This window comes from Erigeron canadensis, chromosome 1 (assembly GCF_010389155.1).
Source record: "Erigeron canadensis isolate Cc75 chromosome 1, C_canadensis_v1, whole genome shotgun sequence".
Classification (NCBI taxonomy): domain Eukaryota; kingdom Viridiplantae; phylum Streptophyta; class Magnoliopsida; order Asterales; family Asteraceae; genus Erigeron; species Erigeron canadensis.
The window spans coordinates 28,530,771-28,556,817 of NC_057761.1; the positions used below are offsets into that span (position 1 = coordinate 28,530,771).

The following is a 26,047-nucleotide window of genomic DNA, read 5'->3' on the forward strand; positions in this document are numbered from 1 at the left end:
ACAATACCCAACCCCTAAATAAATAACCAACTAGACATATGTCTACGCGATGCGCCAGTATGACGATGGCGGGACGGTTGGTGATGGCGACGTTAGTGGGATTACTAATATCAAAGTAATTGATGTAAACTGAGGTAGTATAGTTATTATAAGGGTTGAGACTCGAGAGATGTATGTTGTAAATAATTTCACTAATGGTATTATAAGTATATTAAATGGAAATATTTAAATTAAGTGAATAATGAAGATATGTAGCTTGAGTACATCAAGTTCTTTTTTAAAAATTTTGAAAAAATAAATGATTTAAAATGTAGTATAGATAGATACTAGCTTATTACCCGCGTAATACATGAGATTTGTACATTTTTTTGAATTAAATTTTTTTAATGTATGAAAACTATTAACATCTAAATAAATATTTACAAACTTTTGAACCATAATTATAATACCATATTCATTGTTAAGAAAAAATGTTAATAATGTTATTAAAATGACTTACTTGTATAAAAGTAAGATATGAGGATTAAAAATGTTATTAACCAATTTTTTAGTCAATGATGATGTCATCTAGAGAATCTAATGGTAGAAAATAAAACTTAAAACTTAATCAATGGCTAATATCTTTTCAATTTTGAATTAACAGTTTTGTTTTAATATATATTAAAGATACCAGCGTAATGATAGGATGGATTTAGTTTGCGATCAATAATGAGTAATGGTGATCGTGACTAGTCTTCTATTGTGACAACTTGTCTCGGTTCCTGACTTAACATAAATCCAACAATAACATTCTTAATCCCAAGTCTAATATAAAGATTTATCAATGCTTTTCTAGACATCATAATTTTCAAAAGTTCGATAATATACTTAGCTTAAAATCATGATAAAAACACTTGCGACATTATAAGTTCTACTCCGGCTCATCAAGTATATGAAGCTTAAATTTAGGGCAGGGGATAAAGTTCGAGCTTGATAATAACTCGAACCCGAATTACACGATAAAGTAATTTGTGAAGGTATGGGGGTTGCCTTCATGAAATGGTTATTATCTATGTGTCTAATTGCGATAACTTTAGTCAAAAGGAAAAGAATCAAATCTGTAAATAAAATGACAAACTTTTTGTAAGCTATTGTTAAATTATTAACCCATATGATATACACTCCAAAATACATAACAATATTGAAAAATAAAAATGATTACCCATTTGAAGGAATCTTCAAATCTCTTCAAAAAACTGACCGAAAAATATGATTAAAACAAAGAAAATTACTATACTCATCTGTTTTACATATGACACTTCTCAAATAATTGAAGTTTGAAATCATGTGAGTGTACTAAAAACTTGACACCGTTAATGCTACGTAATAAAATCAACTCATAATTAGAGTGCATTTAACAACACCTTAATTACAAAATGAGATAAATGAAAACTCTGACCACGTGTTGGCTTTTGATTAGTTATCAAATTTTGACAAATTGACAACCACGTTCATCACTCCAGCTGGTGTGGGTGAGTGTGGGGTGTTTTTTTTGTGTGTGTGGGGGGGTGGGGGGGGGGGGGGGAGGGAGTGGAGGACGGGTTGGCGAATTTATGGAGCCATAACGCCGGTTACACCGTCGTCGGTGCCATCGGATGGGGTAAACGGTATGGTGGAAGGGTAATATACCCGGGTGGTAATATACCCGATTACCCGTGGAGCATAAATGGAGAGATAAGGAACGAATGGACTATTTGGATGGGACCCACTTGAGTTCTCGGCCATTAGATATTAAAAAGTTTTTGCAGGTATTATATATTATATATATATGTTATACATATAGGTTTTAAATAAAATAAAACAATTATTTAAGTAAAACAAATAAAACAATATGTTTTGTTTCAGTAATAATCACCGTGTATCATGAAAATTATCGTACATCAATTGCTTTGTGAATCTTTGTGCATCAATTTAACCATGATTTAAAGGTCAAGATCTTATCTTATTTATTTTATTTTAATACTTATTTTATATATATATATATATGTTCATATCATGTATAAGTAGACTCAAGAAGTGGGCTATACGGCTGGGCATAAACTTTTAGTTTATATTTTTCACTTAGCCCCCTAGACTTTTATTTATTTGCAAAAGTATTATTCTAGTTTGAAAGTTTTAATTAATTTGCAGTATAAAATATATATCTTAGTGTAGTGTTATACTAGATTTTAGTCCCGTGTCCAACACTAGACACGGGCTTACGACATTATTAATATTAGATCTTCACACATTAAAGTTATAAAAATTTATAATTTCAAAGTTAAAGATATACATAAAAACAAACTATTCAGTTCACGTAAAAAGAATGTTATGAAATAAAAAAACATAATAATAAATGAACAGTTGTACCAACATACTGGTGGTTGTTTCAGTTTGGATAGTTGAACTTTTTCCTTCGAACAAGATAATGTATATGATAATATTTTTAAGTTCTTAAAGAATACTCTGTTTTTATCTGATAATTAAATTTACAACTTGTACCACTCGATAAACAAATTTTGCTGCCATATAAATATTTTTTATTTTGTATTCAGGAGACGTCAATAAAGTTATATCATGTAGATTTGACTATGTTTTTATCTAATAACTATATTTACAACTTATACCGCTCGATATACAAATTTTGCTGACATATAAAGACTTTTTATTTTGTACTCAAGAGACGTCAACAAAGTTACATCATGTAGATTTAAGTCATTGAAGTAGTGGTAACATTGTATTGAAAGTTTTAAATTATGTATTTATTGTATTTTTTAAAAAAGTTTATACAGTGTTAAGTAGAATCTAACCTGCTTTGTAATTTTGGGATTTGTGTTGCTCAAATTTTGGAATGTTATTATATGATAGTCCTAGTCTAATTTAATTTACATGTGAAATATGTAAGAAAAAGTTATACGTAATTTGGATTTCATAAAAGGCTGAGCTAATTCCTTGGTTTATTTGTTCCTGTTATGGTATTTGATAATTAGTACGTAGTTCGTGTTCCGTTTTTAGTTTTTCATGATTGTGTTGGAATTTGTGTCTCATATCGTTGTTAAATCTGTATGATTGTTAGAGGTTGAGATCGAGGTTAATATTTAATGTAGTTATGTGTTAGACATTATATATGATCGTTGGCAAGTTATAGTTTTAGGTGGATACCGACTAATATAAGCAATCTTTTATATATTGAATAAAACTATAATTGTAGATTTGTAGTTCAATACAAATAGAAATTGAAAGGTGGTACTTATTTTTTTAGAGTGGATATATCCTAGTTGTAGCTATAAACTATAGTTATCCAATATGTAGTTATCTTTAGTCGACCATTATGTGTAAATAAAAATATATATATATATATATTAAAACAATAGTTAACCTAGCCTTTTAAAGGCCTCTTCAAATTTAAAGCTATTTTTAAAGTTTGCCACATAGGTTTTTATTCTATGTGGCATCTCTATAATTTTTGACAATATTTACCTCTATTTTATATATGTATTTTACAAAATTTAAAAGTAAAGAAAAATAAAATCATAAACTGTATAAACTTAAAATATACTTTTAAAACTGGAAAATATTTAGTTTTCAAAATAGTTATATTCAATCCTACGTATTATAAACTCTAACTATATCACATTTATCATTTGATATATTAATTTAGTTTTCTTTTTTATTATCTTTTTCTTGGTGATCATGTAAGAACAATTTTCATTTTTTATTTAATATAAGGTTTTTTTTTTTTAAAAAAATTTTATAAACATGGAGGACCTTTTCTCTTTAATTTTTATATATGTTCTTATTATTATGATTAAGGTTGAAGGAAATGTTCATCAACTTAGTTGGTAAAAATCTCCATAATGCCCAATGAACATTTTGAAAATATTCAAGTGTAAACATCAATTGTTTTCATATTTATCTTTAATAACATTTTAATAGTGATATATTATACCCATATTTAACATTGTTTTATTTATATTCACATGCTTACGAAATTAATAAGAACAATCACATTGAACTAATTAAACAAAATATTTGTTATTGTGTATGTCTACATCAAAACATTTAAATCAACGATAATTGAACAATAACTTATAATAATACACGCATCGCGCGGGATAAAATACCTAGTATATATATATATAGGTAAAATTTAATTTATATATTTATATAATATAATAAAAAGTCAAGAAAAGTCAAAATTAAAAACTTAAGCAAATTGAAAGATATGATTGGTTAATAAGCTATTAGACCAACTGTGTTTTAGTATAATAAAAGATTTTTAATAAAATGTTAAGTTTGTATATTAAATTGTTTAATTTAATATTAAAAAAACAAAAAAGAAATAAATTTAGAAGGGTTGAAAATAATTTATAGAGCGTCAGTAAAAATGGTTGGGAGCGTTGAAAAGTTATTATGAGTTGTATAAATCATATTGATTGATTTTGAAAGGGTTGATAAATTCAATCCAAGCACTCCGCCTCCCTAAATGTGGTGTTCAAAATTTGAATAGCCAAAACATACAAAATTTATAAATCTGAGACTCTGAGAGTATAAAAACCACTAGCTCAAGCTTCTGAGTTTATAAAAACCACAAGCTCAAGCTTCTATAAACTCTGATCATTCACATCCATAACTTTCCCGTTTCCATTCAAACTTTTAATTACTATCGCTTCATTCAAACTTAATTAACAAAACTACATTTTTAATAACTAATTTAGTAATAGCAGTAGCTAGGTAGTATTAATCCAAAAGTATAGAGTAGCCATGAATGAATACAAGACAAATCAATTTTATTAAATTTATAAGAGTATATGAAAAAATCAACCATCAAATGTGAACTGGTATTTTGCGAGACTTGAGATTTGAAAGTTTTGGGTTTAAAATTGAGTATGAGCAAAACGTTCTTCGAGTTAGAGATCGATTTTTTCTGTGATTAAAAAATAATGAATATGAAAAAACAATGCATTTAAGCCTAATTTGTTTATGAAAAAAAATAAAAAGTCAATATAATGTGATCGATGTGTGTGTAATAATAGCTAGTAAAATCAGGAGCTTGGAATGGTGAAATTCTTCTTCAATATCATTGGCCATCTATCATTTATATAGCCAGTGGCGGTCTCGAGAATTTTAACATCCCGACCGATCAAAGACAAATATGCCTATAACTTTAACCGAATTCAAATATATAAATAACTTTTTTTTATAAACGATAACTACTATTATAACAAAAAATTATATATGCATAATAAGATCATAATTCTAGAATTACGTACCATAGTAGTTACTTATTTACACTATAATCCGTGGTCTCCTACCATTCTTTATAGCAAATTGGTTAATTAGATCTTCACAATTTATGTTATCTAAGATTTCGTTCTAGATAGCTATCATAGCCAATACACTAAGTCTTTTTTAAGACATGGTTGATCATAAATAAGATTTCAATAACTTCAACTTAGAAAAACTCCTTTCTGCAGATGCAATTGTGACTGAAATAATCAACAATATTCTGTATGCAATGGTTGCATTTGGAAATAACCAAACTCTTTCAAACGCTTTAAAACATCGACTGCATAGGGTTGTGAAGTTACATACTTTCTTTTATTTACATATTTAGTACATAAAGTATTGTACATTTACATTTTAGACATTAAATAAAATGGAATCAAATATACATATATATTATAACACATCTTTTAACATATTATATATTTTATATGTAATATACATATAAAAATTTTAAAAATTCATGCCCCTCAAAATTTATGTCCCTGCCGGGAATCGGGTTTGCACACCCTCTAGACCTCCTCTATACAATGGCAGCCCTTAGAATTTAAGTACACGCCCAGGCCGAGTCGGAAAAAAATATGCCCCTAGATCTTAGGGATTTCAAACGTATATGCATTTTTTTTGACAAATGAGACTTTATAACAGTAAGAAAATCATAATATTTATAAAGCTAGTCTTATTAGAATAAAATATATATCTATCTATATAACACATTAGGGTAACACTCCGGTGAAAACACTCTTAAAATAAGAACGGTGAGAACACCTTAAAAACATCATTTTGATGCATTAAAAGTCCATAAAACTAACATAGTGCATAAATATTTATCTTTATTTAAGTGTTTAACAACACATTCATCCGTCAAAATCGAAATAATCATGTTTTTTGTTTTGTGCATCCATCTTGGATGCATATTCATCAAAATAATGCATCCAACAAAAAACATGTTTTTTTTTTGATGAATCAATGTGTTGCTAAACATTTAAATAATGATAATTAGTTATGCACTATGTCAATTTTATGGACTTTTAATGCATCAAAATGATGTTTTTAAGGTGTTCTCACCATTCTTATTTTAAAACTATCTTATTTGATTGTATGCAATATATATAGAAAATCATGTGCCCTGACCGGAGGTCGGGTCCCCCCCCCCCCCACCACACACACACACACATCCGGACCTCCATTCCTATATATATAGCCATCAGGTATATTATGGAATAGATATATCTCTCTCTAAGCTAGTTAAAAATTCTGAAATTACTAATAGCCTAAACAATCTACCGTAGGTTGAAAAAATATATCTCTTATATAAATAAAACAAAATTGTTTCTAGAACTTTTTTTCCTATGTGGCATGTCAATATTTTCTCTTAAGCTATTTTATACAAATTTATGATGTCATAATTATTTTTCTTTATTTTTAAAAATCTATTTTTTTTATATTAGACCTTATGTTATTTATTTTTTTACATATTATTTTTGTAACTTTAAACATGTCTATGTACATACAACCAAGCATGGTTCCAACAATTACGAGCGGTATGTGTAAAAATTCCCCTAAATCCCCTCCAAGCAAGCCAAAAAAGCAAATAGAGTTGAAGACATACACAACTCTCCTAAATTATATACATAAGTATATATATTTTTTGGTTTTAATATTTTAATTATGTAGCCCGGGTAATTAGCTAATATAGTTGTTATAGGTCAAATGGGTTTTTACTTTATTAACCGTTATCCCAAAACTAGATAACATGCATGCACATGCACCGTGTACTATCATGTTTGGCTATTTAGCTTAAGATGGAATTCTAAATAATTCATTGTCACATGGTAATTAGAAAATAAAATGCAAGGTTATTTAATAAAAAGATTATGAGTATCAAAATGTAATAAGGTATAAACGAATACCTACGGTAAAAAAATGGTAAATTGGAGAGAACTTCTTGATCTCCCGTACAACATTGGTACCATGCACAGACCACACGACTAATGTTCCAGTTAGACATGCATCTTCACCCAGAGACGAAGACAAAAACTTTTCTGTATAGGGGCAAATTAAAATTTTTAAGTGTGTTAGGTTTTTAATAAATAATTTAATCAAACTATATTTATCTAAACTAGAACTTGATGTGTTATACCGAGATATTAAAATACAAATTCACATCTATATATGAGAAGGAAACAAATAAACAATTAATATGATGAAAACTAATTATCGTATGTTTATTATAAATTCATTTGTAAAAGAAAAATACTTTATATTTAAAAGAAAACAACAAAACTAAAACTATATTTTTTTGTGATGTATTTACTTACATTCTCTTGCATTTTCTTAACTTATTTAATTATACTATAATATTAATAAAGATTTAAAAACTAACTGACATTTCATATAAACAAATGCAAAAGAGAAAATAAAAAGTTAGAGGGCTAGATTTAAACACACAATCTCCTATTTAGAAGGTTGGGGGAATTCCACTAGGTTATAAGTGTGTATTGTTTCATTTAGTCCTATCTTCAATTATATACAAGTATCTATGTAAGGGTAAAAAAGGATATATGAAAAAAATACGTCACGTCTTCATAACTTTATGGGGGCGGTTGCCCCCGTTGCCCCCATCGTAGCTCCGCCACTGTCTTCACCTAATATATACTTTATATATATATATATATATATATATATACTTAAGCAAATATTTAAATATTTTTTAATCTTGATTGCAAATGACAGAATAGAACTTGCACCACTTAAAAAGATATAATATGACAGGGCTTAGACTTTATAGGCGGTGGTTGGCTACTTGAGATAACGAATATCTACGGTATCTCCAAATATAATCGTGTTTAATTATAACACAGGTATATCACATCGTGGTTGTTTTTGAACTATTTGTTTTTTGGGATGATTTTCCTACCGAAGATTTTACTTCTTTTAGCACAACTAATTTTTTATGACTCTTTTATCCTTAATAATAGCTTTTTAACTCTTTTATTCGTTTTGATATTAATTTCTTCCGCGTACAAATCTTGTACAACTCGCAATTAAAATATTTATTTCATATTATTTTTTTTGTGAAAAGTATTTAAATTGCATTTCCTAACATTTTACAATCGTTTCTCATCCATTTGTAATATTCACCAAAAGGATACAATCTTTTTTCATGTAACGTAATAACCGCGTATCATTCAAATTAACCTAGATACTTGAGTCAAGATAATGCATTTTAAAAATTAAAAAATATTCATATGAAATAAAAAAGGATAATCATACCAGAAAGTTATAACTATTGAAAGATTGAAATGAATCGACAGAAATTTTGAATTTTTTCTGATCAATAGAAGAGTTAAAAATATCAAGGGCAAAAAAGTCATGAAAACTTGCTCGTAGTAAAGAAAGTAAAATCTTTAGTAGAAAAATCGCTTCCTTTGTTTTTACCATTCACAAGATTTACGGAGTATGTAGAAGGTTTTGAAATTTTTTGTAAAAGATATTACGAGTAACATTTCTAGTCACTGTCCTGGCACACCTAATTAACGTACGTACGGTGATTGAGATCATAATGGTATCCCACATATAGCTTCATTTTCTTTCTTACATAAGATATGATTAAGATCGATATATGTCACGTTAGGACATATATAAGCTAGCTAGGAAGCTTCGTGGAGTCTTTCTTGAAAACTATCATGTCTATAAACACCCATAATTCCATTTCTTACTGAATACCATAGAGTGTTATTACACATGCAAAATTCTAACAATAACAACCATGAACAACGTCATCACGCTCCTCTTCTTCCTACTCCCTCTTTTCTTCCCCATCCCAATTCAATCTTTTCCCAATCTCTCATTATCTTCACAAAATCATTTCATCAATCGAATCACACGAAACACGACCTCGAATCACGACACCGAGTACTTTGAAGTCACACAACCACTCCCAACCGACGACCTTACTCCAACTTGCTCAATCAATGTCCTCAATCACACCTTTGAAAACAACTCCAACTCCACTTCCAACATTACATCTCGATTGGTCAACGTTCCGTACAGTCCACCACCCGCCACGTGTCAATGGTCCCACGTGGTCCTTGATTTCCATGCTCAATGTCAAGGTGAAAAACAACAACATGATGATATCGCCGGTTTATGGATTAATGGAGTTGAGCTTTTGCGTACGAGTATCTCTCAACCAAATGAATACGGGTCGGTTGTCTTTTGGAATATTCGCAAAGATGTTACTCGTTATTCTTCAGTTCTTGCTCAAAATAATCTCACATTTTCTCTAATGATTGAAAACCTACTTAACGAAGAATTCGTTGATGTTTACTTCGTTAATGTGTCTTTACTCTTTTACAACGGCAATGTCATTAAAGGAGAATCATTATATCCTTATGAAACACCAGCCGATTTGATTGTACCGGTATCTGGAGGTCTAGACGAGTCGGGTTTTTGGTTGAAAATACATAACGAATCAGATGTGCAAACAAGAAATGTAGAAATTTCTCAAAAGAGTTACAAAGCGGTACTTGAAGTATATGTTTCGTTTCATGGAGATGACGAGTTTTGGTATATGAATCCGCCTGATTCGTATATAACAGCCAACAATTTAAACAGGAGCAAAGGTAATCACTACAAAATAAAAGTTACAATTATCCGTATTTTTAATTAGCATGAATAAATTATAAAAGCGTAAGTTATGCTTTTATATATGTAGAGCTATATTGAAGTATACATTTTTAAGTGTATAAAGTAGGTATATTATACACTTATATAAAAATTTATCAATACTACAAAGTGTGCAGTTTTAAAAGTCTACAATTTTAAATTTGGACTTTCATATTTAACTTTCACGTATTCTAATTTATAATATCTATATTAATTTGTCAAACGTTTAGGGGTTGATATATGAGAAAAAAATGTGTGAATATTTGACTTTTTTTTTTTTTTAAGGGAATGGAGCATATCGCGAAGTTTTGGTTACTGTTGATGGAAATAAATTGGTGGGTACCGTGATTCCTTTTCCGGTGATATACACCAAAGGAATCAATCCGTTGTTATGGAAACCGGTGGTGTCATTCGGAGCTTTCGATCTTCCTTCATATGATATTAACTTCACTCCATTTTTAGGCCTTCTTTTAGATAACAAAAATCATTCTATCGGGTTTGAAATCGCGGGTGGGGTTTCATTTTGGCTAGTGGATGCAAATTTGCATCTTTGGTTGGATCAATCAAATGTGATCGCGATCGTGGAGTACGAACCGCCGGCTATGGAAATCGAACACGAATATGAGTTTGAAGGGCTAAAAGGGGAGTTCGAGATTGAAGTAGAAAGAAAGACCACGGCTATTGGTTGGATACAGTCGAGTTTAGGTTTTTTAAAGACGAAAATAACTGAGAAAAATACTTTCAAAAACAAACTCAAGTATTTGGATCAAGGAACTCGTGTAACGCTTGAACAAGAGATCAAAGTCAAAACTAAAGTAAAGATCACAACCGATTCGGGTCATTCAATTGGAGAACTTGAAATCGAAAAAGTTTATCCTTTGAAACTCAATATTGTGAATCAGCCTGGATTTGGTAAAGGTTGTGGTTATTTGATGAGCACGTCGAATGTGGTTCAAGGGCGGACCGACAGATTTACAAGCGAAAAAATATCTAGAGTTTTGAAGCGTAATTTAAATTGTACTAGTTCGATGGTGGTGAAGGATAATGGTCTCGTCGTTTCGGGCTCGATGGAAAACCATCAGAATTATGACTATAAGGATGAATTTGGTTGTTACTCTCGAAGGGTTGAGATGGTGGGAGGTGATGTTATTGCAGATCAAACGAGCTCCAATTGTGTTGATTAGTTAAATATGTGTGTTTTAAATTTATGTGTCTTGAATAAATCTTAGATTGTGTAATCTTAATCTAAGACAGAATTAAGTTAATTATCGTGTAGTTTTCTTTTTGATTAAATATTAAGGGCTTCTATTTCTGTATTTGTGAAAATTATAATGTAATGTAAGATGTTTTTGTCCTATTCGACGTTTTAAGTTACATTAGTTAGGTTTTCATTGCCTAAGGTTTTAATTAAAAATCAAAGATTTGCTAAAGTTAAAAGCAACGTGATAAGTCATGTTGATCAATGACAAAGTACTAAATGAAAATTTAGACCCAAAACTAATGACCCACTATCTTTCAACATAACCCGTGAAATAGATTTCTAACTTTGAGAAGATCTTAATCTCAGATACATAAATATCGTTACGAATTAGATTATGATTGTTATTGTCGAAAGTTTATGCCCTATATCTAGAGGGGAAAAAATATATGGAGAATAAATTGAAAGAAATTAAACATGGCTAAAAGAATTTGTACAAGTTCGGATCTATGGATGCCATCAAATTACGTATTTTGGACTTACAAACTTCAGCCCTTAGTTTACTTCCACCAGGGTTCATGAGAGCCCGGCCCAATCCAAAAAGCCCAGCTATTGATTGATCAATGGTTTATCGTGTAAGAAGAAATTATCATTGTCAGTTCAAAAAGGCGATTACTATTTACTAGTAATATCGCCATTTACAAATGTTGCATTATTTTACCACTTATTTAAGACAAGTAAATTAAAGTTGGTTTTTCTTTTCTTTTTTTAATCTACACAAATTTAACGAATTTTCAATTTTATACTTAGAAAAATATGTTTCAGGATTAGTGTATCTTGTTTTTATATTGACAATTTTGACTTTAAAAATAAGTTAGAATACTTAAAATTATTATAGTACAGTGACTAAAATTTTCCAAAATGCTATTTCGAAACAGTTATGACAAGTGATCGATCAATAAAGGTCATGTTCATTCTAAAAGAAACAAGACATTTTTCTAAAAATTTTTGGTAAGTAATGATGTACTTTTTTCGTCTCAAAATAATTTCTTCATAGAAGGATTGATATAGGATTCTTGCAATGAGAGTTTGGTTTAGAAAGACTCAGGTTCAAGCCTTAACAAGCACCCGGTCTTATCATTATTTCGTCGTTGTGCCTAAGGGCAATCGAGTTGATGAGTTAAGTTAAGTGGGCTAAGTGCTCCAGGCAATCTGGTGTGTGCCTTTAACCATTGGGGCTCCGCATACGGAGTACCCGGCATTATATTAGTGGTTTAAAAGTATATTCAGATTTCCATCTTAATTTGTATCAAAATATGTGTTCGCTTTTAAAAGTCATAAATTTTTACCATTTTAGCTTTGATGCACTTATTCACAAAACTGATTCCTGTGAGTCTATACAATAAATAATAGCAATATAATCATTTTACTATTACACAAAGCAACATTTAACCATCTCATAAAAATGTATTTATCTTGGGGTGTATATTTCAGTTCTAACTAATCGCATCTAACATATAACGACATACAATGGACTATTAAATAACTTGACTTTGGTTTGGTATGAGTGTGCGACCTTTGCTAAAACATTAGATTGATCTTGTGTTAACTCATTGTTCCCCGTCTACCTTATCACTACTACTAAGAGCACTACCAATGGTCTCCCCCAATACACTCAATACACATATCGGCTAAATCTCTTTACAATACCTTATCCCTTAAATACCCTTCAAAACATTAACCATTTACTAAGGATATGTTTGGTTTTTTGTTGTTTTTATTTTTTGTTTTTAATTGAAGTATATTTTAAATTAAACGCTTGAAGTAATCTAGAAAAAAACAATGCCAATCATCCTAGATTTCACCCATGGCTTAAACTATGAGGAGGACAAAAGAGGTCAAAAAACTCATGTCTATTACCGAAACCCAAAACACGAAATGAACAAATGCATACGTTTGTTTGATAACAAAGACGGCTTGGAAACATATTGAAGTACTAATGTAATGTTATCACATCTTTGATGGATAACTTGATATTACTACATTTTATAAAATCATAATAAAATAATGTGATTGTAAAATTTGAAAAGTAACGAATTCGATGGCTTACATAAGTGATCAACATGGTTTACAAAGATGGCTAGGATGTCACTTAAGTAATGTTATGGTTGTTTAATGTGCACTTCAGCACTTGCTTAGTTGCTTACAAGATCATTCTCAAAATATATGCAAGATAAGTAGAGATTTTACAAAAAAAATTAGCTTCTTATATGCTTCTTGCTAGAAACTATTGTTTGTGGTCAATATGGAAATTCGGTACCGAAGAAACTTTTGATCTGAGTATTCAAAGTGATGATTTGTATTGTTTGATTTTCTATTTTTAGTAGACCGTTTTTCTGGTTTTCAAATAGGAAATGTAGTGTTTCATGGGATGAGTGTGGATTAAAGAACCTCTATATTTTATTTAGTTTTTCAGTTTTTAAATTTTTATTTAGTTGATTCTTTGTTTAGAAAAAGTATTATTCTGATCGTGTAAAAAAACAGTTTTCTAACATACAACATGTCAAATAAAATTAATTTGAACCAAACATCACTTAAAACCCCTGAAAATTTTTTGAATGAAATAAACAAAATGTAACATAACAAATCCACGATAAAATGCCAAAAGTATCTTTTTAAACATCCAAATGAAAAAATAAAATCGTGCAGTGCAAATTAAATAGATCCAAATTTAAATGAAAAAAAATCAAAATAAAAACACCTCTATATTTATACTGAAAACATGCATATACACACTAGTTACCTATATTGATGCACAAAGTACAAATAGTTAAGCCATACGCATGTGCTAGAAGAAACTCACAGCTCATATATGGGTGTGGCATGGGCCCCACTCCCACGCTCACACTTTTCCTCCCTTCTCCCGCCACATTTCTGTTACACTCTCTCTTTCTCTTTCTATACATACACACTCTCACATATATACATACAGAATTACATCCATTTTTCTATATCTATATTTTTGATCATCTTCACATTACATATTTCACCCACACCAAAAACACACACATATTTATATAATCAAAATCCTCCTTTAAACTTCCCTAATTTATATACTAGAATTTATATAGAAAAATTGAAGAAAAATGTTCTACTCTCACCAGCTACTCGCTCGCAAAGCTCCCCTCGGTCAAATCTGGTATCTTCTTCATTTTCCATTTATTCATCCTCTTCATATTATATATATATATAATATTCGTATTAAGTGACTGATTGTTTAGATTTATATAGAATTTTATTTCTGTATGTGGATTTTCAGTTTGATTAATGGAGTATAATTTTGATTTTCCTAATTTATTGATGTGAATTTTTTTAAAATAATAATTAATTAGGAGGGCAGCAACAGTGCACATGAAAATCAATAGAAAGAATCTCAACAAGCTGAACATCATCAACATCTGGTTATTGTTTATTTTCATATAATTAATTTTGAATTTATTTTTCAGTAGTGTTTATTTTGTCTAGAATTTAATTTATCATTAAAATTGCAGTGATGAAATACTGAATCCAACAGTACCAATGGCTCTTAGACTATCTGGAATCCTCATGGGTGAAATTTTTTTAATCCCCTTATTAATATATATATATCTATTTCTTAGACAGAACTTGTTATCTGATATAGATATTTTCGATTATCAGGTGGAGTCTGTATCGTATACGAGCGGAAAGTTAAACTTCTCTATGGTGAGTCTCTTTTATTTGAGGAATTTGTTTGTGTTATATTTTTGCTACTAATGACTGCATTTCTTGTTTGTTTACAGAGGATGTGACCCGTCTTCTCGTACGCGCTCTCAGACCCCCTTTTCTGATTTCCATATTTGTTGTTTGGCTTACGTTATGAAAATCGGTTAATTAAATGTATGTTATAGGTGGAGATTAATGAAGCCTGGAAGGTGAAACCTGCTCGAGATCCAACGGTTCTTCCTAAGGGCAAGACTCAAGCCAAGTATGTCTCCAATTCCGTTCTTTATGTTGATTTTTAACAGTTATGTTGGATTTTTTCGTTACATCTCAATTTCCGTTTGGTATTTAGTACTATGCATTCGAATATAGGAAAGACTTTGCTAAGTGGCAGCAAAGGGACTAATTAATATTGCAATTTTGTTTGATAATGATAGACTTTCTTTTAATGCTTTGTAGTTCTTGTAATATATGTTATTATTGATGCATATTGACAAAAGTTTGTGTATCGAATCTATGGAATTTTGATAACTTGGTCTAAGGTAATCTATTGATTCGTTATTGTAGATATGAAGCCGTTACACTCCCTGATGACCAAATCTCAGACTTAGGAGAGGATCAACATATCTACTTTTCTAATTCAGACACACTATTTCAGATAAACAGAAGTGCTTATACTGAAATGGTAAATTATGCAACTAATTGTAAAGAATTACAAGCTTTCTTAATGTTCTTTTCTATGTTAAAATTCAAACATTAAGAGTGTGCGTCTTTTTTTACGCAGAATCTTGACAACATAGATGATTCGTACATCAGCCACAACCAGGCCGAAGCTGACCTGCCTCATGATTCTCATCAAGGTTTTCAAACTTCATCCAAGAACATGTTTTATATATTTATTTCATGCATTCAAGGTACGATTCTGTCAAATTGTTGCCTGATGATTTTTTTTTGTCCTCAGTTGATATTGATCTTATCACGATAGTTGATCGCTTTGATTCACACCAGACTGATGCAGGTCTTTTCAATCGGTTTGAGAGGTAAGTTGCTTAGCTGCCATGGTTATGTAGCTATCTAAATATGTTGGGGGCTACAACTTGTGCTTTATATATATTGAATCATTAGTGGGAGTTTTACTTTCAGTATGTATTATTCTATGCTTATAATATCTCCATTTCTATTAGATAAAACTGATTTGAATTCTTGTAATATTTTTCAGTGATAGAAACACTCTTTACTTACTGTAATTGATTTCACCTATTAAGTTTTTTTTTTTTTAATCAAAATCAGTTGACCATTATAGCTGACTTTAGTTGGAAACCGGTTGCAACAGGTTTGACATTGAAGGTGACCACATTGAACAAAACGAAGGGACACAAGGCCATGACCATACTGACATGCCATATACTCATGTCCCCTCTCCACCTCCACAAGCCGAGCCTCAAAATCGTATGCATCACTTATTTCTTAATTATCAGTCTTTCAGTCATGTATACATTTGCATATTTCAACCTGTTTATTAATAAATGGGTTGATTTTGGTTATGGTTTAACTAACGGGTCACATGACCAACTAAAAGAAAAAGCTAAAAGAGGGACATATCTAATGCGATGAAAATCGCCAAAGTGTATTTTAATTCTTGTATTTTTCTAAATCACTTGTTTTGGAAAATCAGTAAGTTTTTATGATCATATACCTGCATTAACTATATATACAAAAGGCGGAATGACAAAAATGTTTGTGGGTCAACCATACCCGACCCAACCATTTCAAGTGTACTAAAAACAGCCCTTTTTGCCACCCTCTAGTACTGGAAAACTATTTGTGGCTAGTTACTAACTTTAGGTTCTTGTAGCTGATGAGATACGAGAGAAACATCCAGAGGATCATGCCAATCATCAATCTGATGAGCACAAGGTGATCTTATAGTCATTCAGTTCAATCTAACCATAAAATTCTAAACATAAGCTATTTTAAGTGAAAGTTCCATATTGTAGGCCCAAGATAGTCCACAGATTAAAAGACCACCTAGAAAAAGAGCAAGACGGGCCCCAATTCCAGTCATGGATTGTGAGCAAACAATAATTCCCGGTCCGATGTATCAATCATGGCTTCAGGACACTTCTGATATTGTCTCAAGAAGTGGCAGAGGAAGAAAGCGAAAGGTATGTTTTTTAATGATATGATGACAGTTGTTTCTGAATAATAATCAAGTAGAAAGTACCATCACACAACATATGTAACAAAAATCACAAATATTCAGCACTCGGGAAGCATGAACTCCATAAAGATAGCCAGGCTCATGGATCTACCACCAGTTGCTCTAGTTTGTGGCTTGCTTACAGATGGAAAATCCGATATCTATTATCCTACTCCTCTTTTGAAACAATGGATGAAATGTAAACCTGTGCTTGATTCCCCTTCCGGTATGACTTCTCTAATATTAAAATATTTATAAGATGTTGTAGATATTATAAAGAACTTACCAAAGTTATTTACGGCATTCAGCAGAAACATTGCCACCACATGCACCAGCATCGTCATCATCACCACCACCAGAAACAAATAACTATCATGACCCCACCTCATTTGTAAGAAATTCATCTCTAAGTGTCTGCATTCATTTACACAGTAAAGAAGTACTCACAATTCCTCATAATGTGTTTCGATCTTTAGCCTTTTGAAGATCATCATAGTGGAGTTGGTTGCGGATCATTGGAGAAATCCATGGAGACAGCAAGGCCGCCTATCGATAACAATGAGATGCGTCCTGAAATCCCCAGTGACCAGCTGATAGACATCCATATAAACAATGGAGTAAGTGTAACTGAGGCTTATGGGGGGACAGCAGCTGCAACTGATGCGGCAGTTACACCTGCAAACTCAAGTATGATGGACGTTTTCCTATGGGTGATAAATCATGGTTTCAACACTTTCACACTGATAATTATAGTGGCAATATATCAATGGTCCTTAACGTTTCTTTTTGTTTTCTTATTTCAAGTAACAGGTGATGGTGTTAAATCTATAAGCTCGGAATCTGGAAACATGTTTGTCACTTTTGGAAGGTCAGTAAGTAATAAGTGAGGTCCATCTGTGAGTATGTTGAGGTTCCAGTTCAACCCAGATAACTAGAATGGAATAATTTGGGTTATATCTTTCCTCTAACGGGTCGAAGGATTCAAAATATCAATCTTGGTTGAAAGTGGAACTGACAAATTGGTCGAAAGTGACCCAAAGTGTATTTAAATGCTTACAACCTCATAAACTTCTTTGTTCATAAGAATTAAGATTGGTTTACACTTTACAATAATGTAGTTTTGGTAGTCATATTAAGAAATCTGTGAGACTACCTTGTCACACCATATCTGTAATGGCCTATATCAAGATTACCTGTATTGACCTGACCCGGCCCATTACCCAAACATCCCAACTCACTCATTTTGCCCTCTCTATTATTAATAAGTATCTGCTATTGTAATTCTTCAGGTCTAACCTGAAGAAACGTGTCTCGTCATCTAGACTAAGTGGAAGTAGCCTTGAACCAGTGGCAGAGGAGTCCTCACTATCTGATCCAAAATACAAGTTAGCTAAACTAAATGAAAACGAGATGGAACCAGAGAATGGTGCACTACTTGCTATACCTCTTTTGTATTGTCTATAGTAGCAATTTTGACCCATTTACTTATGAATGGTCAACTTGAGTGATCTCTAACGGGTAAAATGGAAGTTGAAATCTGTGGAAAGTAGCCACACAATATTTTTATGATGCATAAAAGCTCTTCAATCATGTTTTAGACAAGATATAGTATTGGGACCAGCTGTATTGGATCAATCCGGTCCATTTTGTCTTGTACGTGATGATATTAACCATTTTGACCCGTTACCAAAGCTACCCTTTTTTCCACATCAAAATCTTTTCCACAGATATTGCATTCTTACTACACACAGCCATTTTGTTTACTTCTTCAGATCTATGTGTGGAAACTGGACCAACCCAAACCCAAAAAGTTCCAATGCCTGATCAACAAATGGAGCAGTTAACTGACTCCATCCGCTTGTAAGATTACGTCTTTTTCTTCTTTTTGAGGTTTCTGTTATCAATCCATATGAGATATATAGTCAGTATTATGTGTTGAAAAAATATAAATTTCTGAAGTTGATGTCTACAGGCAACTGAAGACACATTTTGACACACCAGGGGGATCTGCTGACACTTCACTTAACCAGCTTGCAATGGGATTGGACAGGAAAGGGGCTGCTTGTTTATTTTATCAGGCTTGTGGTACCTTTCTCTATAATCATGCTCTTACTCATACATTTCAGCACAGTTTTCTAATACTAATACTAATACAAGCATTTACTTGCAGTTTTGGCGTCTCGTGACTTCATAAAAGTGCATCAGAAACAACCTTATGGAGACATTCTAATTTCAAGGGGTATCAAGATGTAACAGGCAGGCAAAGTTATTCAAATTTATCCAGTAGTTTATTCCCATTTTATATAAAGCTAACCATTATCACTTCTACTAAAGCTACAAAAGCTTTTCAATTTATACTACGAGCACTAGTTTATTATTAGGAGAGAAATTTATGCATACAGGCAAGGATATATAGGTTTGCTTTGTGACTTGTCCAATGATCCTATTATTATTATTATTATTATTATTATTGTAATCACTATTCACTACTCGCCTTTCTCATTGTTTGCAATATCATTTCCATTTGTTGACAAAATATGATATGATGTGTTTCTAGGAAGATCATAAAACATATACTTTCAGCCAACTAACACATAATTCGATGGCTATATAGTGAACATATTCTAATATTCGTTCTTAGGGTTTTGTTTAAGGACTCCTAATGCGCATAATAATACTAATCTATCACTTGTTCATGTCAGCATCACTACAATTCATTTCACTACCAACCCAATACTAATCCCTTTCATCATCTCTAATTAAGGCTGACAATTTTGACACGAAACCTGTTAACACGACACGACACGTCCTGTTTTTAACAGGTTTCGTGTCTTAACAAGTCCGGACCTGTTAAGACCTGTTAAGATTCGTATCTTAATAGATCTGGACCTGTTAAGACATGTTAAGATTATACATATATATAAAATACCAAGAATTGATATTATGATTGGATATATGAATTTTATAAGGTAAGATGTTTATGAACTTTTGTAATGTAAGGATTATTGTCGCTATATAATAGTTGGAATTTGTAAGAATTTTTGTATCCTTAAGGTTTTTTTTTTTCAATATTAGTAAAAAAATTCTATAATATACATGTTAACAGGTTCCTTAACAGGTCTTAACAGGTGCACCTGTTAATTTTTGTGTTTGAAAAAAATGACACGATTAGTTAACAGGTCGTGTTCGTGTTTGACCTTAACAGGTTCGTATCTTAACAGGTTTCGTGTGACATGTTATGTCAGTCTTATCTCTAATGCCTTTTCATCTAAACTATAGGGGGAATTGTATCAACGTTTTCAAATTCACATCAACGGTGAAGAAATCAATCAAACCTTGATTTTGCTCTATCACATAACCTAGAGTGACAACAAACTCAAGTGGTGTGATTGACAATTATGGGTTTTTAACCACAGGTCCACAATATTCAACTTGTCATGTTTTTATTTTGGAGTGATAAATCTACAAGAAATTTTTGTCATCCACAACAATACAAGCATTAGTCTGCCCTCTTGCAGTGACATAATTAACCATTCTCATGCTTTATTTTTCTAATTTGAACATTTTTCGTAATTTTACAACCTTATAATGTATGAAAATATATTAACAAGCATTTAATAAACTCAATCTTTAAAAATATATATAAACATGTTAATCATTCATGCATAAATTTATAACTTATACGAGTATTAAATTAATGAATATTAAATACAGACTTTTGTTTTTCTAAATATAAGCTCATTACATAAGGCTAAAAGGAGTGGGGCAAGATGGAGAGAGGGGATATCCGCCATGTGGCGTCATGTAAGTAAGAAGATTTTGGTAGGAAAAAGGGAGACTGAGGCAAGTTTTGAGGTAGGGTTGGGGGGGGGGGGGGTTGTGACACTTGTCACATTCCAATCATTTTTTTTTTTTGTTTTTTTTTTCTCACCTCCAAAATTTATTTATTTTTTAAAAACATCTTACTAAAAATAAAAAATACAAACAAAATAAAATAAAAACTTCGTATTAAAGTTCAAGTACATGATTATTAAAGTTCAAATACATGATTAATAAAGTTCAATTACACACCATACAACAAATTAGAATAAAAACTAGTCATTATCGCTAAAGTAGGACTCAACAGTAGGCGACACGTATTCTTCCTCATCCGCCCTCGTGCGGTTCTCCCATACATGATCCACCAAATCAGCTAATAACATGTTATGTGTTTTTCCTGTTTCTAACTGTATTTGAGTTCTCTATCCGCTTCTCCATTGGAATTTCTTACATCCAATATTTCTCGTCCAAAGTTGGGTCATGCTCGTAGAAGTCTTGACAGTAAGCTTTGTCTTCATCCTGCAAAATCATGTTATGTAAAATAATACATGTATATAACACGTCATGCTTCCTTGTTATTTGCAAAAATAAACGTTTACTCATACAATAGTGCTTCCTAAAGTCTCTCGGTGGCACCGGGTTGTCAACAAAGTAAAAACGCATCAACCGTTTGTTTGCCTCATGCCGTCTCCGATCTAGGACCTCCCTTCGCCTAAAACCAGGAACACGCGGTATTGGTGCGCCCCCTACTCCCCTTCTTCTTCTTCTTCTTCTTCTCTTGCGGCTTCTAACATCGTGCTAATCGTTAAAACGATTGTATGCTCAATAGCCTCGTCTAGATCGGTTGAACCACCACTTGGCGAGGAACTAGAAGATGAAAACTCATCGATATCTTCCATATTTGTTAAAAATGTAGTGTATGTTTTGTATAAGTTTTGGAAGGGGTGTTGGTTTTGTTTTGGTTTTTTGTGTTGGTTGAATGTGAAAAGGATGTGGTTTGTATATATAGAAAGAAAAAAAAATTGAATACTATCCGTTGGAAGGGAGTAGGCACGGAAAACAAGCATTGTCAAAGGGGATTTTGGGCGAAAAATAAAAACCGCCTGGAGGGAGCAAGGGGCGCAATCAGCTATGGGGGGGGGGGGGGGGGTGTTCCGGGCCATTTTTGGGCGAAAAGTGGGGGAGGCACGCTCCACTCCGTTTAGCCTAATCGTTAATACGTGACCCATAATCATAAGTTAACAATTGGTTTTTATAACATGTTCTTAATTTTTACGCTCTTGTACTGTGATATGGGTTATCTTATTACGTAATTTCATTTTTTTATATACTCACACGATTGATCATGATGGACTTGAGCGTGAAGGTCGGTGTATATCATTTTTGGTTTTATTGATGAGGAGATAATAAATATATTACTCTTCGTTTTTCTTGAAAATTATATATCACCCTTCGTGATGATTATAATTGTGCAATCCTGAAATATATATTATTGTTATAAAAATAATATAATATCATCTATCTATAATATAACTAAAAAAAGGGGGTTGGGGGTACACTTGACACCCCTAATCTTTCTCTTTTAGCCTAATACTCCCTCCTTATTAATCCTCTATTTTTTTAATATTTATTTAATAAAAAAAGACCGATCTTTAATAAAAACAAATCTTATAAAAAAATCTTTCGAGATGATCTTTGTTGATGAATTGGTATATATTTTTCAAACTATATACTCTACACTTTTTGTTTCTCTTTTTATTTGCCTGAAGTTGAAAAAAGAAAAAAAGAAAACTGGAATCAATATTTATATGGAATTAATTTTTATATGTTTTCTTCTTTAGTTTTCGTATTGATTAAATTGTGATATTGGTTATACACTTTTTGTTTCTCTTTTTATTTTAACTAAAATTGAAAAAAAAAAGGTAAACTAGAATCAATATTTATATGGAGTTAATTTTCATATGTTTCTTCTTTAGTTTTCGTATTCATTAAGTTGTGATATTGGTCATACACTTATTACAAAATTTATTATATATCTTGAGACTACCCGTCCAATGGACGGGCCTGAGCCCTAATATATTATTAAAAATGATAGTACTTATGTCATAAAATTTAGAGTTTATATATTATGATACGAGTATACGAGATGGATACCCAATTAATGCGGTGGCGGCAACAATTGGTGATGGTAGCGGTGGTGGTAACGATGTGGTTATTAATATAAAAGTAATTGATATAAAGGGTTGTATAGTTATTTTATGATTAATAGATGTGTCTTTTGTAAATAATTATATTAAGAGCATTTGTTGAAAATATTTAAATTAATGAATAAAGAAGATAGATAATTTAAATAAATATGGTTGGGAAATATTTTAACGATATATTGGGTAGATTTAGTGTGTGAGTTATGAATGTGTTGAAAGGTTATTATAATAAAGTATAAATATTTAATAAAAATGATATTACTTATAAAATTGTAGGAAAATGATTAATCCTCCTAATATAATAGCCTAAAAAGCGATGAGGACGTTTAGAAAAATTAAGAGAGATTAGGAAAAAGAATTAGTGGTATCCACATGTCACAATCTAAAGCTATTAGGAAGATTTTTAGGCTAGTTTTTTAAGAGTATAAATCATTTTCCAAAATTGCATGTAACCTAGACTAGTAGGAGCAAGGCGTGCGTCCCCCCAAAAGTGCTTGAGAACGCCGGAAAACACCTCGAGAATGCCGTGAACACCGCTCCGAGCGGCGTTCCTGGCCAAAATTTTGAATACCCTGTCCGCAGAAGAACGCGATGATCAAGCCTATGGAACAGAGCCAACGGCTCCTTTTTGGACCCCACTCCAACTCCAACGTAAAGTTTGACTAGATTTTTTTTTCTTTTCTTTTCTACCTCTACTTTCTCTATATATATACACTATATCTTCTTTATAATTTATAAAACTCACGTACAACATACAACATATATACTAAAATTCACATAACCATATTATCATCTCCACTATAATGTCGTCTTCATCATCGTCGACCTTTTTTTATTCGTTCGGTTCCGAGGATTACGATGATGCCGTTGAAAGTGCCGTTGTTGGCGCCATTACTTTGGCCATGAGGGTCGCGCAAGAGGAGGAGGAAGAGGAAGAGGAAGAAGAAGAGAGGCCGCGTTTTACTAGAAGGGTGGTTCTTGTACGTCGTCGCGCAGAGGCACAAGAAAACTTGATGCGAGACTACTTCGCGGATCAATCGACTTACACCACGAGACAATTTAGACGGCGGTTTAGAATGCATAAGGATTTGTTTTTAAAGATTGTTGGCGACATGGAACGGGAGTATAGATATTTTCAACAAAGGGTGAACGCCGCAAGAAAGCTTGGTTTTACCGCACTTCAAAAGTGTACAGCCGCAATTCGACAACTAGCGTACAACGTGACGAGCGATTTGCTTGACGAGTATTTGCAAATGGCGGAGAGGACCTCACGGGAGGCGCTTGGCCATTTTTGTAGTGGTACGTTTTATATATATGTTATATATTATTAATTTACGTTTTATATATATGTAATATATTATTAGTTAACATTTTATATATATGTAATATATTATTAGTTTACATTTTATATATATGTTATATATTATTAGTTTACGTTTTATATATATGTAATATATTATTAGTTTACATTTAATTATATATATGTAATACTGTATATTATTAGTTTACATTTTATATATATGTTATATATTATTAGTTTACGTTTTATATATATGTAATATATTATTAGTTAACATTTTATATATATGTAATATATTATTAGTTAACATTTTATATATATGTTATATATTATTAGGTGTAGTTCGATTGTATGGCCGTACATACCTACGTAGACCAACATGGACTGATCTTCAGCGTATATATGATGGGCATAAAAAAGTTCATGGTTTTCCCGGTATGATTGGTAGTATTGACTGTATGCATTGGCCATGGGAGATGTGTCCCACGGCGTGGAGAGGCACCCACACACGGGGTGACATAGGTAGACCTTCGTTGATTCTTCAAGCGGTTGCATCGTATGATCTATGGATTTGGAATGCTTTCTTTGCGCTACAAGGGTCTTATAATGGCATCATCGTTTTCGAGTCATCTCCTGTGCTTGAAGATCTTATATCCGGTTTGGCGCCCTCAGGTATATGTTTATTTAGTAATATGTTTATTTACTAATAAGTTTAATTTATATAGCTATTTACTAATAACTCTAATTTGTAGCTTCCTTTTATGCAAATGGTAACTTCTACGAGAGAGGGTACTACCTAGGCGACGGGATATACCCCGAGTATGCTACATTCGTCAAGACTTTTACCGATCCAATTGACGAAAAGAGAAAGTTTTTTAAGAAAAAGCAAGAGGCGGCACGTAAGGGTATAGAAAAGGCTTTTGGCGTGTTGAAAAAAAGATGGAAGGTCCTTAATCATCCGGCTCAGTATTGGGACAAGGCACTCATGCAAGACGTGATTTATGCTTGTATCGTTTTGCATAACATGATATTGGAGGACGAGGACAAGGCCATATGTCAAGACTACAATCCGGATGAACCTTCTTTAGTACCGGACTATTGGGAACAAATGACTCCACTCGAACAACAAATTCAAAACCGCCATGCTATTAAAAGTCGAGAAACACACGATATGCTTACGGCGGACTTGGTTGATCATCTTTGGTCGACCCAACTACATGACTTTGATCCTGAAAACGAGGACCTCCCGGATCTCAACGAGTATGTTAGTTCGGACGATGAGTAACTTGTTTGTCATTTTTTTAAAAAATAATGTTGTAATATGTGATTTTTAAGAACTTAAGTTATTATGTTTGTATTAATTAAGAACTTTATTTACGTATTATTTTTTTTTATAAAGTTATTGTATGCGAGTCAACTAAAAAAATAAAAAATAAAATAAAAAAGTTGGTAAAAAAATGAAAGTCAAAATATAATAACAAAAAAAAAAAAATATCAAGAACCCTTGCCTTAAAAACTCCTTGCTCTAAGGGAACCCACCTTTTTAGTACAATCCGGATAAAAAGTGTAAGGGATGGGAGGGATGGGAGGGATGGGGTCCTGCTACTCTA

General features: G+C 31.8%; 2 protein-coding genes across 2 annotated transcripts; both read left to right on the forward strand.

The window, feature by feature from the left end:
• Positions 1-8,996: 8,996 nt before the first annotated feature.
• LOC122585716 (peptide-N4-(N-acetyl-beta-glucosaminyl)asparagine amidase A-like) lies at positions 8,997-11,272 on the forward strand. Its single transcript, XM_043757840.1, has 2 exons — positions 8,997-9,932; positions 10,261-11,272. Exons 1-2 carry the CDS (start codon positions 9,077-9,079, stop codon positions 11,157-11,159), a joined length of 1,755 nt encoding a protein of 584 aa, XP_043613775.1. The 5' UTR covers positions 8,997-9,076; the 3' UTR covers positions 11,160-11,272.
• Positions 11,273-14,319: 3,047 nt separating this feature from the next.
• Positions 14,320-19,468, forward strand: LOC122589049 (sister chromatid cohesion 1 protein 1). Its single transcript, XM_043761292.1, has 20 exons — positions 14,320-14,372; positions 14,566-14,634; positions 14,725-14,783; positions 14,873-14,917; positions 14,995-15,014; positions 15,103-15,179; positions 15,482-15,599; positions 15,699-15,774; positions 15,876-15,954; positions 16,248-16,363; positions 16,770-16,831; positions 16,912-17,079; positions 17,178-17,340; positions 17,423-17,505; positions 17,591-17,801; positions 17,919-17,982; positions 18,404-18,540; positions 18,887-18,974; positions 19,087-19,199; positions 19,285-19,468. The coding sequence occupies exons 1-20, from the start codon at positions 14,320-14,322 to the stop codon at positions 19,365-19,367; spliced, it is 1,884 nt and encodes a 627-aa protein (XP_043617227.1). The 3' UTR covers positions 19,368-19,468.
• Positions 19,469-26,047: the final 6,579 nt, after the last annotated feature.